Source organism: Mesoplodon mirus (genome assembly GCF_964341445.2).
Source record: "Mesoplodon mirus genome assembly, chromosome: 12".
NCBI classification, from domain to species: domain Eukaryota; kingdom Metazoa; phylum Chordata; class Mammalia; order Artiodactyla; family Ziphiidae; genus Mesoplodon; species Mesoplodon mirus.
In genome coordinates, this window is record NC_138988.1 from 71,536,038 (window position 1) to 71,551,419 (window position 15,382).

The 15,382-nt window shown below is 42.4% G+C and overlaps 1 protein-coding gene across 1 annotated transcript in view; it reads left to right on the forward strand.

The window, feature by feature from the left end:
• DNAH8 (dynein axonemal heavy chain 8) overlaps positions 1–15,382 on the forward strand; it is a 328,140-nt gene that overhangs the window by 290,662 nt on the left and 22,096 nt on the right. The window contains exon 88 of the mRNA XM_082637824.1: positions 1,473–1,633. Within this exon, the coding sequence (XP_082493950.1) occupies positions 1,473–1,633 (161 nt within the window). The remainder of the gene's footprint in view (positions 1–1,472; positions 1,634–15,382) is intronic.

A 15,382-nucleotide genomic window follows, 5' to 3' on the forward strand; every position in this document is an offset into this window, starting at 1 on the left:
CCCTGATATCCATAGTCATCCACAATGTGACCTCACTTCACTTTTTCTGTCCGATCTCTTAGCACTGCATTATATTTACCTTAGGGTAAATACAGTGATTTCATCATTTACCCAACCTACCTCACATTTTTGCGTCAGTTTTGTGTGTGTGTGTGGTCTCCCCAATCACAAGTTCCTTTGTCAAAATTCTATCCTTCAAGGCTTATCTCCAAAATCACCTCCTAGATAAAGCTTTACCTGACATCCATCTGGCTATTCTTTCTTCTTGGCTTTAAGCCTCCTTAGTACTTTACTTATTTTTATTTCCTCTGTCTCTTACCTTAGTGCACTTTATCTTGTGGTTATTATGTAACTGGCTTATCTCTCTACTGTGTCACAAGCTCCTTGAAGGAAAGGACTGTGTGTGTCTCATCTTTGCATTCCGTTCCTTTTCTAAGCTCAAGGCCTTGTGGACAGGAGTTGAATAGGATAGAACTGTGATGAGTAAAAAATGGAGAAAACCAGTACACAGGGTATTTCAGAGCAATCACTGGACCTAAAAAGAGCTGGAAGAAGAAGGATATGGAAGGAAGATACTAGAGAAAGTGTGACCAACCGAAGGAAGGCACAATCCCCCTCTCTCTTCACGTGGAGTCCTCTGAGCAATTCAGACATCCTGCCTGCATTTCTGCTCCTCCCACCATCCCATTATTTCCCTCCCTACTGGGAAAATCACTCCGTTAGACACAGAAGTTATTGCGTCAAATGAGGCTCACAGGCACTCAGCATTTTTTTTTCCTCTTCAGAATAAGTCTATTCACACCAAGTATATATCTGTTCTCTCACTGTTACCTTACAGATAATCAGTTCATATGGAATGAGAAAAGGATGTCTTAAGGAAAACAGTAAGATGGTTGGATATATTTGGTTCTTGTGTCCAGGGACATAACTTAATTAACAGAGGGAGCTCTCCAGCTCAGGGTGGGAGGGGAGACGTTTGTAAGAAGTTTTCCTGCTCATGTGCAGTGCTCAGTGCCACTGTGAGCCAGGCTGAGCACAAACATAAGCCCCCAGGCATGAGCCCTGTTTGGGGGGAGAAAGGAGGCGGTGAAAATGCCCAGATATGCTCTCGTGTGTCTGGTTATTGCTTCTGCAATACATTCCCACGTCTCTTTAAAGTGGGCTCAAGGGTCATCAGATTACTTTAGCAGAGGGTGGGCTTGCAAGGCTGGCTCTCTCCTCCTCACCCTTAGAAAGTATCTTCTTTGGTGTTAAACAGAGACCGGGTTTCATTGTTGTTGTGTTGTGGCCTCTCTCTTTTCTTAATCTATGTCTAATTATACTATCAGTGGTTTTGTTAAGGTACTTTCAAACCCAATATAAAAAATGATTAAGATGGAAATAAGGTGACCCTATCTCCTTGATAGTGGCAGTTTTGGGTTTTCATTTAGATGTTCATCAATTTTATTTCTCCTGTTTTCTCTCTCATATAGGTCTGGTTCAGTGAGAAGATGTTTGAACCATCATTCTGTTTTTATACCGGGTATAAAATCCCTGTGTGCAAAACCTTGGACCAGTATTTTGAATACATCCAGTCATTGCCATCCCTAGATAACCCCGAAGTCTTTGGGCTTCACCCTAATGCCGATATCACGTAAGTTCCTGGCATTTTTTAATTTGAAAGGATCGTTTGTAACCCAGCCTGGCAAAGACTGTGCATTTCATTTTCTCCTTTCCCTTCTTTTTATTTTACTGTGAAAAATAGTGTCACTTCCTATCACTTCCTATCTCCCAGTTACAATTTTGTCATATCTTGGCCTGCTCCTGGTCACTAAATCCTACTGCTCCAGAGTTTATAACAATGTTAAAAGCTCTAATTTATGCATTGATTATTTCTCCTTTGTCGTGTCATAAAACCAGTTGGTGTTACTGGTCTTGATGCCATTGGTCTGATAAGACAGTAGCGTCCCAGTTCTTTGCCTTTTACATCAAAAAATCTATTAAAAATAATGGTCATAAACAGAACTGTAAAGGGCCAAGAGGATGGACAGAGGAGGAGGAGGACTTGTATTTCTGTTTTGATGGTCCCTCTCCCCTTACTTGCTCACCTGCATCCTTCTGTAAATACCTGCCCATGGAGGGCACAATGCAGCGAGCACAGGAGCACAGGACACAGACGCAGAGCCCAGGAGGAAAGGCTCAGAGTGATGTCCCTGCTCCAGTCACTGTGGTAAAAGGTGGTGAGGGAAGAGATAAGACATGCATCCAAGTCCCAGGCCCCTTCTCAGACCCGTCCTTTGGATGAGATCTCACCCCTCATCTCTCCAGCGACCCCTACCTGAACACAAGACCACCCAGCTCCACAGAGAGGGCTCCAAGAAACCCCAGCTGAGAGTTTCCCTGGATGGTCATGCCTTGGGCTCACTGGCCAAACACCAAAATGTTTATGTCCAGCAGAGTGGCTGGTTTCAGGAAATGGAAGAAACCAAGACTCCTGTGGTAGATTCTAAGCTGTGACAACTGAGAGGAGTGCACTGTGTCACTCACCTGCTGTGACCATTTCAGCAGTGCTGCAAAGGGGCATGGACGTCTCCACCCTCTGGTTCTCTGCCCTCGCCCAACATCAGAGTCCTGTTGGCTTCCATTGCATTGTGTCTCCACCCCGAGCATGCTCCCTGCCCCAGCACGAGGCTTGGCCTCCTGGCCTCTTTGTCCCCCACATTCATTCTCCCTTCTCCATAGCCTCTAATTTCTCCCATGCCTCGTTTCATCTTCAAAGATGTGGGCGTGACCCCCAAAGACCCACGAATGGCCATCACTCGTTTCAGACCCCATGACAGAACCGTGATGGCACTTTGGTGGCGGCTCTAGCTATTATTTGAAGAGTCTGTCATCAGTTAGCAGGAGACTTTTTTTTTTTTTGCGTTACGCGGGCCTCTCACTGCTGTGGCCTCTCCAGTTGTGGAGCACAGGCTCCGGACGCGCAGGCTCAGCGGCCATGGCTCACAGGCCCAGCCACTCCGCGGCATGTGGGATCCTCCCGGACCGGGGCACGAACCCTAGTCCCCTGCATCGGCAGGTGGACTCCCAACCACTGCGCCACCAGGGAAGTCCAGCAGGAGACTTTTGAAATGAAGAAATAAAAAGGCGTCCTCAGAGATCCGTTCGTGAATCAACATTATCTGAAAAAGAACACACAGAGAAGGAGTTTTACTTTAGCTAAGACTTTAGAAATGTGAGTCAGACCACGTCACTTCTCTGCCCAGAACCCTCCTGAGGCTCCTGTCTTCAAGTCAAGGGCAAAGGCTGACAATGACCTACAGGTGACCTACAAGGCCCAGTAAGACCATCTGCCCCGCCCCTCACGGCCCGGTCTCCTTCTGCCCTCTCCCTCACTCTCGCCACTCAGCTCCAACTTCCGCTAGCTTCCTGTTAGGCCAGACGGCTTCCACCACAGGATACTTGTACTTCCTGGAACATCCTTCCCCCAGGTATCACTGTGGCTCACCTTTTCACCTCTTCCGGTCTTTGCTTAAATGTCACCTTTTCAATGACGCCTTCCCTGGCTGCCTTATTTAAAAATTGCAAACCACTCCCTAACCCCCACCCCAGACTCCACCCTCCTTGCCTGCTTTGTTCCTATCGATTGTGTCACCAACTCTTTACTTATTTATTTGCTATCATCTACCTACCATCACTAACATAAACTCCATTATGTCTGAAACTTTTGTCTTTTTTCACTACTGTACCTCCAGTGCTAAATAGTGCCTGTTACTCAGGGAGTATTTGTTGAATGCATCAGCAATACTAAATTCTTCTAGGCTGCAGAGAATCTAATAAATGGGGATAGTCCGTGGAAAGATCTCATGAGTTCACGCGAGTGGGCAGAAAAATGGCTACTAAGTTTTAATGCACTTGTAAATTAGCAGTTGGAGTGGTTCACATATGAGGGCTCTAAACTTTGATTCCATCCTTGGCAAGAGCCCGAGGAGTCACCATAGCTGGTACCTGGAGAATCTGATCCTGTCTGGTACTTCAGGGTCCTACCAAGGAGTATATGAAACAAGGTTGGAAACACCTCACCCTGACTTACAAGGATGGCATTCCTGTGCCTGGATTACTGTAGGCAGTTCTGGTCACCAGCTCTCAAGAGAGATAAACCAGAGCTAGAAAAAGTCCAGAGAAGGGCCACCAAATTGTAATCCAGATGGGAGGAAATGATAAAGACAAACTATTTTTTCCCTTGATTTTTATCTTCAACTATTATAAACCCTCAGAAAAGTTGCAAGTACAGTGAACACCTATATACCCTTCACCTTGGTTCACCAGTTGTTAACATTTTGTTCCATTAGCTTTTTCTTGTTCTATATTTACATCTCTGTATATTTATATATCTACAGCTATATCCATACATAACCACACCTATTTCTGTGTGTGTGTGTGTGTGTGTGCTTATAGACCCTCTGAGTGGACAGTGCTAGGAAATACGTATTTTTTAAAATATTATGAGCTCATATACTGTAAATCCAATACCAATTGTACACCTTGTCCTCCCTCCTTATCTCCTTTCTCCCTTGGGAAGAACTCTGGTTCCCAGCAGCTTCAATATATTTACTCATTTGCTCCAAATTACACTGCTGTTACCAAAAGTGGGGTCCAGCTTCTCTCCACTCAAAAGCCAATAAAGAGGCAAGTGGGTGGAAAGGAAAGTTTGCTTTATTTTGGATGCTGGCAGCCAGTGGGGAGGGCGGACTCCTATCCAAAGGCTGACTCCCCCCGCCACCACCACTGACAACCAGTGGGCAAGAGCTTTTATAGACAGAGGGAGGGGGCTACATGCAGAAACAGCACAGTCAGCTCTGATGGTCATCTTGAAATTGGTCATGCAGTGGTCTGACCAGCATCATCTTGATTAAGTACGGTTAATCTTCACTTCCAGGGTTGGTTTGTTTTCATTTCTCGGAATTGTGGCAGCTTATATCATGGCTACAGTTTCATCATCATGTAGTTAACTTCTTCCACCTGGTAGGGGTTTCAGTATCTATAAGACAGCTCACAGGATACAGCTCAGAATATTATCTACAGCCCTTGAGGAGGAGCTAAAGGTCCTTGACTATGCTTAATGACTGCACTATTATTATTTAGTCTTGTTGGACTGTTTTGCTTTGTTTCTGCATTCTCTCACTTCGCTGATTAAACTTATTCTTTGGCTAAAGTTTTTCCACAGACAAAAGGCAAGCTGAGGACATGGGGGGCAAGGACCCTAGGGTCCTGCTCCGTTTCACCACCAATACCATGACCAATAACAAATGTACTAAGTGGAGGTCAAGATTTCTTTGCCGTTCTTTCTGTCCCTAGAATATATCCCACTGAGGGTGTACAGAGCACTATGTTCAAAAGTTACTCAGATTGTTTTAAGTCTGTGAGGTTATGCTATCCGTTGAGGTAGAGGTACATTCATTTGTTTCTATTTGTATTACATTTTAGGTTTTAAAAAAAATTGTCGATTTTTTTTAAGAATGTGAAACATGATCGTGGCTCAAAAGAAACAACTAGATAATAAGGTTCTTAGAGAAGTCTCACACCCTCCCAACCCATTTCCCCTTCCTTTACAGGCAACCAAATGCATTAGTTTCTGGTTTATCTCCCCTGTGTTTCTTTTTGCTCATACGTAAGTACCATGTATATTCTTATTATCCTTTCTCTCTGATACAAAATTACCATACCATATATATATGTGTGTGTATATATATATGTACATTATTTTGTGTCTCACTTTTTTCACTTAGTGCACCCTATAATCATCTATATGTTCATAGGTATCTTCCTCATTAAAGGCACACCTCGGAGATACCACTGGTTTGGTTGCAGACTACCACTATAAAGAGAATATTACAATAAAACGAGCCACATGATTTTTTTAGTTTCCCAGTGCATATAAAAGTTATGTTTACACTATGCTGAAGCCTATTAAGTGTACAATAGCATTATGTCTAAAAAACAACGTACATATCTTAATTTAAAATACTTTGTTGTTGACCTGTTTCAGCAGGTCATAGTAGTAACATCAAAGGTCACTGATCACAGATCACCATAACAAATATAATAATAATAATAAATAAAAGTTAGAAATATTATGAGAATTACCAAAATGTGACACAGAGATATGAAATGAGCAAATGCTTTTGGAAAAAATGGCGCTAATAGACTTGATTGACACGGGGTTGCCACAAACCTTCAATTTGTAAAAACTGCAGTATCTTTGAAGTGCAGTAAACCGAAGCACAATATAACAGGTATGCCTGGATTTATTTTTTTTTACAGCTACATGCTCTTCCATTGTTTATATGCATCATAGTTTATTCATCCATTCTCCCATGGGTGGGCATGTAGGTTGTTCCCAATATTTTGCTATCTTCAGTAATTCCTCAATTAATAATCTCATGCTTGTGGTTTCTCATATTATTGGAGATGTATTTTTCAGGGTAAATTGCTATGGGTGGGATTGCTAGATCAAGGATTAATGAATATTTTCAATTTCCCTTACAGAAGGCTATGCTGTTTTGCACTCTCACCAACAATATGACATGCACAGTGTCACACAATCAACAATATGATTCACAGTCTCATCAACAGAGTGTTAGTGAAGCTTATTTTTCACCAATATGACAAGTGAGAAATGGCATCTCAGCATAGTTTTAACTTATTTCCTCTTATTTTAAGTGAAATTGAGCACATTTTCCTATACTTAAGGACTATTTGGACTAAGATACCATCTTGGAGACCCTGTGAATAAACCCAGGTGTGCAATGATACCGGCAGAGATTAAGGATGATGACAGGGTGGAGGCTAGAGTGAAGCTTCAGGACCAGTCCCACAAGGGGACTGATAGGCTTTAGTGAATATAGAGCAATGGCTGAGAATCTTCTGTGGTTTTCATCTATTTGTTGTTGTTGCCTGCTGGATAGAGAGAGCACAGCGAGCCTTCTTTGTCCTTTGGCAAGTCTCTCTTCACAGCTCTGTCCAAAGACTTACATGCTAACACTGGCAGGCATGCTACAGATGCCATAAGCTGTCTTTTCCCAAAGTAGAGTGTTGGGATCTTGCAATCTCTCATCACACCAAGTGAGGTCAAGTAAAAAGTGCTGTACCTCTGCTTCAAATGAGGATTATTTCTGCTAGAAATAACTAGCTGGCCTGTAAGACCTGTGACATTCCTCTGATCTCTCTTCATTCTTAACTCCCGCCTTGGTCTGTCCTAGGGTCTTACTGAGGCTTCCCCTCTTTCCAGGGACCTTGCCCTGTTTCTGGTTCCTGCTCAGGTAGTAGCCTTTGTTCGGAAGCTCCATGTTTGGTCATTTTCTTGGCCTCTGAGTGAGTTTTGTCCTAGGTTTGATTCTTCTTTCCTCTGGTCTCTCAAGTACGTGGTGACTGTAACCCTAGCCTCCCTATTCCTGGCAGTTGAGCCCGCCTACTCAGAGGGCTGTGCTCCAGCGCCTCGCTGTTCTCCCACCAGCCACCAGGAGGCAGTAAGCAATAACGGATGAAGCTTCCCAGCTAAAACCTACCCCTGTTCTCCTCCCAGCTACACCCTTCCCACTCCAAGGAGAAGTGACTCTCCAACTTCTGTGTAAAATGAAAGAACTAAAGGATTCCTTGTTATTTCTGGTCTGGAAGCTGGGATGGTGGAGGAGTTGGGAACAGGAGTGCATTTGAGGGGGAATTACAGAGTCCCGTTTGGGTTGTTGAGCTGGGAAAGACAGTGGGATGTATCTGAGTGGGGATAGAGTGTATCACGTGGACTGGAGCCCAAGTGAGAGGTTTGAGCACATTTGTGCAGAGATAACAGTTGAAGCCAGAGATGGGGGTGACCTCTCTAAGATTCACTGGCTAAATCTGTGTGAATGTCCTCAGCTAGAAGAATCCTTATTAATTTTCCTGATTGTCCACCCCATTCAACAACACTCTTGCTTCCAGTGAGGCCCACCAGCTATAATTGGGCCGTGGTAGAGAACCCCCTGTTCCTGCTGATCAGAATCTGCACTCTGAAGTTAGCATCCATAAATTCGAGAGAAGAGGGAAATCTGGGGAAGGGGACCACAAGTCCTTCTCCTCGATCCTTGCTTAAGAATGCAGAATCCCTGAAATAGAGGGGGGGAATCCATCTGAATAAATGCTTTAAAATAAGTAAACTCTCTCCCAAGAGCTTAGATACCTTGCTGACAGGGACCATAAAAATGCATAGTTTATTCACATTTTATTATCTAGATTTATAAGGTACCAAGGACTCTGCACATTCAACTACCTCAATGTCGAAAACAGTTATTTATTTTCACTTTTAGTCATTAGCAGTTTTGCATATTTTTCTACCTTCTGAAATTTAGCAAGTGTCTTATTAAACTTTTATATTCATTTCTATGCAGGATGAATTTAATTGTATTCCTTTTAGTGTTAGCTGAATTTTGAGCTCCAGATTTTTATTAAAAAATTTATGCTCATTGATATTTCATGTGTGAAGAGGTATATAAATCTAGGCTGGTTTGGATATGATAGTGCACTAATATGTCATTAGATGGTTAATTCTTTATTTTATACACCGTTATGTTTTTTAGTTAGTTTGCATTTTATTATTCTTGACCCCAACTATCCCACCCAACAGAGATGACTTAGACATCTCCCCCAAACCACAAAGCTGCAGGTCCAATATGAGCCACTTCCCATATTTACCCCAAAGAGAGATTTTCTTCTAGAAGTATCTCAGGACCAAAGCTCATGGAGTATTATAGTTCCTGTTCTTCATCTCAGAGTGTCTATGGGGACTGTTTTCTTGAAAGCCCTTGGGCTTTGAGGTACATAAAGATATTCACAATTCTCCATTATAGCTAGCTAACTAGGCTTCTGCCTTTCCTATCTTTGCAAACAGAAAACCACCTTGTGGAAAAAAGAAAGGTAAGCTGTACAACCCTGGCATTCTGTGCCTAATAAAATATGTGGTAGAACAACGATCTGGAGAGCTTGTCCAGTTCTTATGCAAAATGGGTCAGCTTTTCAGGGCTTCGTGCCCCCATCCATAGCTTGAGGACTGTTTTCAGATCACCTCATAAAAAATAAAATCACCCTCATGAAAATGATTTCTTAGGTGAAATATAGCAGCAGCACATCCATCAACCCCTCACTGAAGCGCTGGTGAACATGATCAGTGCCAGCCAAGAACAAGCATGTCGTTTGCTTGCTGGTGTGCACTGTTGGCACCCAGTCCCTGGTGCAGAGCGTGTTTCCAGAAAGGATTCAAGATGGAGGTGAGCCGAGAGAGCTCCTGAGAATCCCAGATATGGGGTCTTTCCCCTTTTTTATTTGTAGCTAGAGCAAGTAGGAAGAATGAGCTAGGATTTTCTTAGTATGAATGGAAATTTACTGCCGTTTTCTTCTCTTTAAACTTTAAAGATCTGTGTTTAAATATAATCATATTTAAATTATATCTGTCTGATTCGCCTGTGTTTTGAGGAGTATACGTATATATTTCCCTTTGAATGTGGAAAGGTGCCAGGAAATGGATAGTAATGATAACATACTATACTTTTACCATAAGAAGGAAAAATAATTAAATTTTCATGCCCTTTAAATATTGGAGAATTGCTCTCCTTTGTATTTGAGGTTTAATAAAATCCAAGCCAGTTGGCCTCAATTCAACAAACAAATATTTATTGAGAACATACTCTCTAGCCAGCTTGGGGATACAAATATCAGTAAGAGGCAGTCCTTACCCTTGGAGCTTATAGTCTATTAGGGAAGATAGGTGAGTGACAGATAGTTGTGCAATTTGATATGGTAAACTCTAAAATCAGGAGGGATTATACACTCTGCTGTGAGAGCAAAGGCAAAGGAGTAATAAATTCCAGCTTAGGGGTCAAAGTAAGCTAGTGAGACAGTCCACATCTGAGTCGTACCTTAAAGGATGTGCTGGAGTTCTCAGGCTAGAGAAGGGGTGGGGAGGAAGTGACTGCAGTATGGGGGTGGGGGGAACAGCAGCAAGAAGGACAGCGTGCAAGGACAGAGGAAGATAATGAGCAGGAAGGATGTGTACGTATATCAAATCATCAAGTTGTACACCTGCAATATGTACAATTAAAAATAAATAAATAAAACAATTAAGCTCAGTGAGAAAAATGACATAGATTAGGGCACCTACACAAAGGGACAATCCAAGGAAGGATATGAGGATGTAAAAGAGTATGATGTGTGTGGGGAACCGAGTCCAATGTGCCTAGAGCATGGTGGGGAGAGGGGCTTGAAGAGAGGTGTCACCTGACCTCGAGGCTGATGCAAATGCAGGGATTGGCTTTTGAAGATTTTGGGTGTCATGGGAAAGAATTTGGGGCAGTTCTGAAGGCAGTGGGATGAAGATGCTGAAATTTTCTAGATGGATGCTAGAAATGATTTGGAAGTAGGACTTGGAAACCAAGAAGTGCTGGGAATAGGACATCAGGAGGAAGCTATCTCTGAATTCGTAAGCTGGGCAGCTGGGCGAAGACATTGTTAAAGGAGATGGGGCAAGAAACAGTTCAGGTGAAGGGAAAGAGAGAATTATAACAATGAGTTAGGCTTGGGGTTTGTTTGACTTAGGAAACAGAGAGCCCTAGGAGTCAATGGAAATGTGGGTACATGGAGTTCATGATAAAGTCAGAGACTTAATGTTGTATTTCATGATACTTAGTAAGATGTCAGTGACAATGACACCTACATCTTGTCTAATACAGCAATCCACCCATATATTCTATCTTCACTGTATCTAAAGCTACAATGAGATCATGGAATATTATGAATCACATAGAAATTAGATTTCTGAAATATGCTTATAATAGCATGTGGATCCTTCACCTTTGATAACTTCATTTTGTTGTCCCATCAGCTATTTTCATAGGATTTTCCCCGCTTAGAGTTATTTGCATTTTTCTTATACTTCGTATGACTTTTTAAAACTGGGATAACACCATACTTCAAAATTTAGGAATGGGTTGCAAGTGCCTTTGGTGCCGTTTTACCAGAATGTTTTGCTTTCTATTCATATCTTCAACTGTGTACGTGCTTGACATGTTCATCTTTCAACTTTTAAAATAAATGTCTTGGGCCTCCCTGGTGGCGCAGTGGTTGAGAGTCCGCCTGCCGATGCAGGGGATACGGGTTCGTGCCCCGGTCTGGGAGAATCCCATATGCCGCGGAGCGGCTGGGCCCGTGAGCCATGGCCGCTGGGCCTGCGCATCCGGAGCCTGTGCTCCGCAACGGGAGAGGCCACAACAGTGAGAGGCCCGCATACCGCAAAAAGAAAAAAAAATAAATAAATAAATAAAATAAAATAAAATAAATGTCTTTCGGGATACTCTAAAACCACAACATCTGAATAGAGGCTACTCACCAAAAATTAATTTAAAAATTAAAATTGGGCTTCCCTGGTGGTGCAGTGGTTGAGAGTCCGCCTGCCGATGCAGGGGACATGGGTTCGTGCCCCGGTCCGGCAAGATCCCACATGCCATGGAGTGGCTGGGCCAGTGAGCCATGGCCGCTGAGCCTGCGCATCCGGAGCCTGTGCTCTGCAACAGGAGAGGCCACAACAGTGAGAGGCCCGTGTACCGAAAAAAAAGATTAAAATTATATGTAAAATTACACAAAATCAATTTTCATTTGTTAAAAATCACCTTTTATCGTATTGCCCTTATTGTATAATTCATATGTTTAAAGGTCATGTGGAGTTAATACCCCAACTCTGGTCGGGTTACAAACATTTACTGCTCTGACCCTCGTAATCACCGTATCCGACCCAAAATCCAGCATGTAAAGCCTGGTGGCAGTTGCAGTTACCTTAGCTACGACTTTTGGAGAGGATGCGGTTGTCTGGACATGCAGGTTTGAGTCCTGATGCCAATCAATCAATAAAAATGATTCTACCTGCCAATCAGTCGATAAAAATGCTGAAGACAGAAGCATCTCAGATTGGGAACTCAGCCGGCTTGAGAACGGAGAAGAGCTAGTGTTTCAGTTCCATGACAAAGCAAACACGGACAGCTGCAGGCTTTGCCTTGTGAGGTGCCAGGCATCCTGACTGCAGAGGAGAAGGTGGGAAATGAGCTACTGACTGCAGCCGTGAGCAGCCTTGCTGAGCGTCAGAAGAGTGACCTAATAGAGCCAGTCTGCAAGGACTGGAAAGGAAGGACCAGATACAGCAACTTATTCATGGCTATAAAAGGGAGAGCTTGACATGCCCACACCACTGGATCTCTAGAAACTTCCTTGAGTGAATTACAGCAGGAGAAAATCCAGACTTCTGTGCAGTGGATGCTTGATGCATTTTTAGAAGACTAAGCCGTGTGGCTGACAGGGTCTTGGTGCTCCGGCCAGGTGTCAGGCCTGAGCCTCTGAGGTGGGAGAGCCGAGTTTTGGACATTGGTCCACCAGAGACCTCCCAGCCCCTCATAATATCAGTCAGCAAAAGCTCTCCCAGAGATGCCCATCTCAACGCTAAGACCCAGCTCCACTCAACGACCAGCAAGCTGCAGTGCTGGACACCCCATGTCAAATAACTAGCAGAACAGGAACACAGCCCCACCCATTAACAGAGAGGCTGCCTAAAATCATAATAAGTTCACAGACATCACAAAACACACCACCAGATGCAGTCCTGCCCACCAGAAAGAAAGATCCAGCGTCATCCACCAGAACACAGGCACCGGTCCCCTCCACCAGGAAACCCACACAACCCACTGAACCAACCTTACCCATTGGGGGCAGACACCAAAAACAACAGGAGCTACGAACCTGCAGCCTAGGAAAAGGAGACCCCCAAACAAAGTAAGTTAAGCAAAATGAAAAGACAGAGAAATACACAGCAGATGAAGGAGCAAGATAAAAACCCACCAGACCAAACAAATGAAGAGGAAAAAGGCAGTCTATCTGAAAAAGAATTTAGAGTAATGATACTAAAGATGATCCAAAATCTTGGAAATAGAATGGAGAAAATACAAGAAACGTTTAACAAGGACCTAGAAGAACTAAAGAGCAAACAAACAATGATGAAAAACAGATTAAATGAAATAAAAAATTCTCTAGAAGAAATCAATAGCAGAATAACTAAGGAAAAAGAAAGGATAAGTGACCTGGAAGATAAAACAGTAGGAATAACTAACGCAGAGCAGAATAAAGAAAAAAGAATGAAAAGAATTGAGGCCAGTCTCAGAGACCACTGGGACAACATTAAACACACCAACATTCGAAGTATAGGGGTCCCAGAAGAAGAAGAGAAAAAGAAAGGGACTGAGAAAATATTTGAAGAGATTATAGTTGAAAACTTCCCTTATATGGGAAAGGAAATAGTCAATCAAGTCCAGGAAGCGCAGAGAGTCCCATACAGGATAAATCCAAGGAGAAACACACCAAGACACATATTAATCAAACTATCAAAAATTAAATACAAAGAAAAAATATTAAAAGCAGCAAGGGAAAAACAACAAATAACATACAATAGAATCCCCATAAGGTTAACAGCTGATCTTTCAGCAGAAACTCTGCAAGCCAGAAGGGAGTGGCAGGACATATTTAAAATGATGAAAAGGAAAAACCTATAACCAAGATTACTCTACCCAGCAAGGATCTCATTCAGATTCGACGGAGAAATTGAAATCTTTACAGACAAGGAAAAGCTAAGAGAATTTGGCACCACCAAACCAGCATTACAGCAAATGCTAAAGGAAATTCTCTAGGCAGGAAACACAAGAGAAGGAAAAGACCTACAATAACAAACCCAAAACAATTAAGAAAATAGTAATAGGAACATACATATCGATAATTACCTTAAATGTAAATGGTTTAAATGCTCCAACCAAAAGACATAGACTGGCTGAATGGATACAAAAACAAGACCCATATATATGCTGTCTACAAGAGACCCACTTCAGACCTAGGACACATACAGACTGCAAGTGAGGGGATGGAAAAAGATATTCCATGCAAATAGGAATCAAAAGAAAGCTGGAGTAGCAATTCTCATATCAGACAAAATAGATTTTAAAATAAAGACCATTACAAGAGCCAAAGAAGGACACTACATAATGATCAAGGGATCAATCCAAGAAGAAGATACAACAATTGTAAATATTTACGCACCCAACATAACATAGGAGCACCTCAATACATAAGGCAAATGCTAAGAGCCATAAAAGGGGAAATTGACAGTAACACAATCATAGTAGGGGACTTTAACACCACACTCTCACCAATGGACAGATCATCCAAAATGAAAATAAATAAACACAAGCTTTAAATGACACATTAAAAAAGATGGACTTGATTGATATTTTTAGGACATTCCATCCAAAAACAACAGAATACACTTTCTTCTCAGGTGCTCATGGAACATTCTCCAGGGTAGATCATATCCTGTGTCACAAATCAAGCCTTGGTAAACTTAAGAAAATTGAAATCATATCAAGTATCTTTTCTGACCACAACGCTATGAGATTAGATATCAAATACAGGAAAAAAACTGTAGAAAATACAAACACAAGGAGGCTAAACAATACACTATGAAATAACCAAGAGAACCCTGAAGAAATCAAAGAGGAAATCAAAAATACCTAGAAACAAATGACAATGAAAACACGATGACCCAAAACCTATGGGATGCAGCAAAAGCAGTTGTAAGAGAGAAGTTTATAGCAATACAATCCATCCTCAAGAAACAAGAAACATCTCAAATAAACAACCTAACCTTACACCTAAAGCAACTAGAGAAAGAACAAAAAAACCCCAAGGTTAGCAGAAGGAAAGAAATGACAAAGACCAGATAAGAAATAAATGAAAAAGAAATGAAGGAAATGATAGCAAAAATCAATAAAACTAAAAGCTGGTTCTTTGAGAAGATAAACAAAATGGATAAACCATTCACCAGAGTCATCAAGAAAAAAGGGGAGAAGACTCAAATCAACAGAATTAGAAATGAAAAAGGAGAAGTAACAACTGACACTGCAGAAATGCAAAGGATCATCAAAGATTACTACAAGCAACTATATGCCAATAAAATGGAAAACCTGGAAGAAATGGACAAATTCTTAGAAAAATACAACCTTCTGAGCCTGAACCAGGAAGAAATAGAAAATATGAACAGACCAATCACAAGCACTGAAATTGAGACTGTGATTAAAAATCTTCCAGGGCTTCCCTGGTGGCGCAGTGGTTGAGAGTCTGCCTGCCGATGCAGGGGACACGGGTTCGTGCCCTGGTCCGGGAGGATCCCACATGCCGTGGAGCAGCTGAGCTTGTGGGCCATGGCCGCTGAGCCTGTGCGTCCAGAGCCTGTGCTCCACAGCGGGAGAGGCCACAACAGTGAGAGGCCCGCGTACCGCAAAAAGAAAAA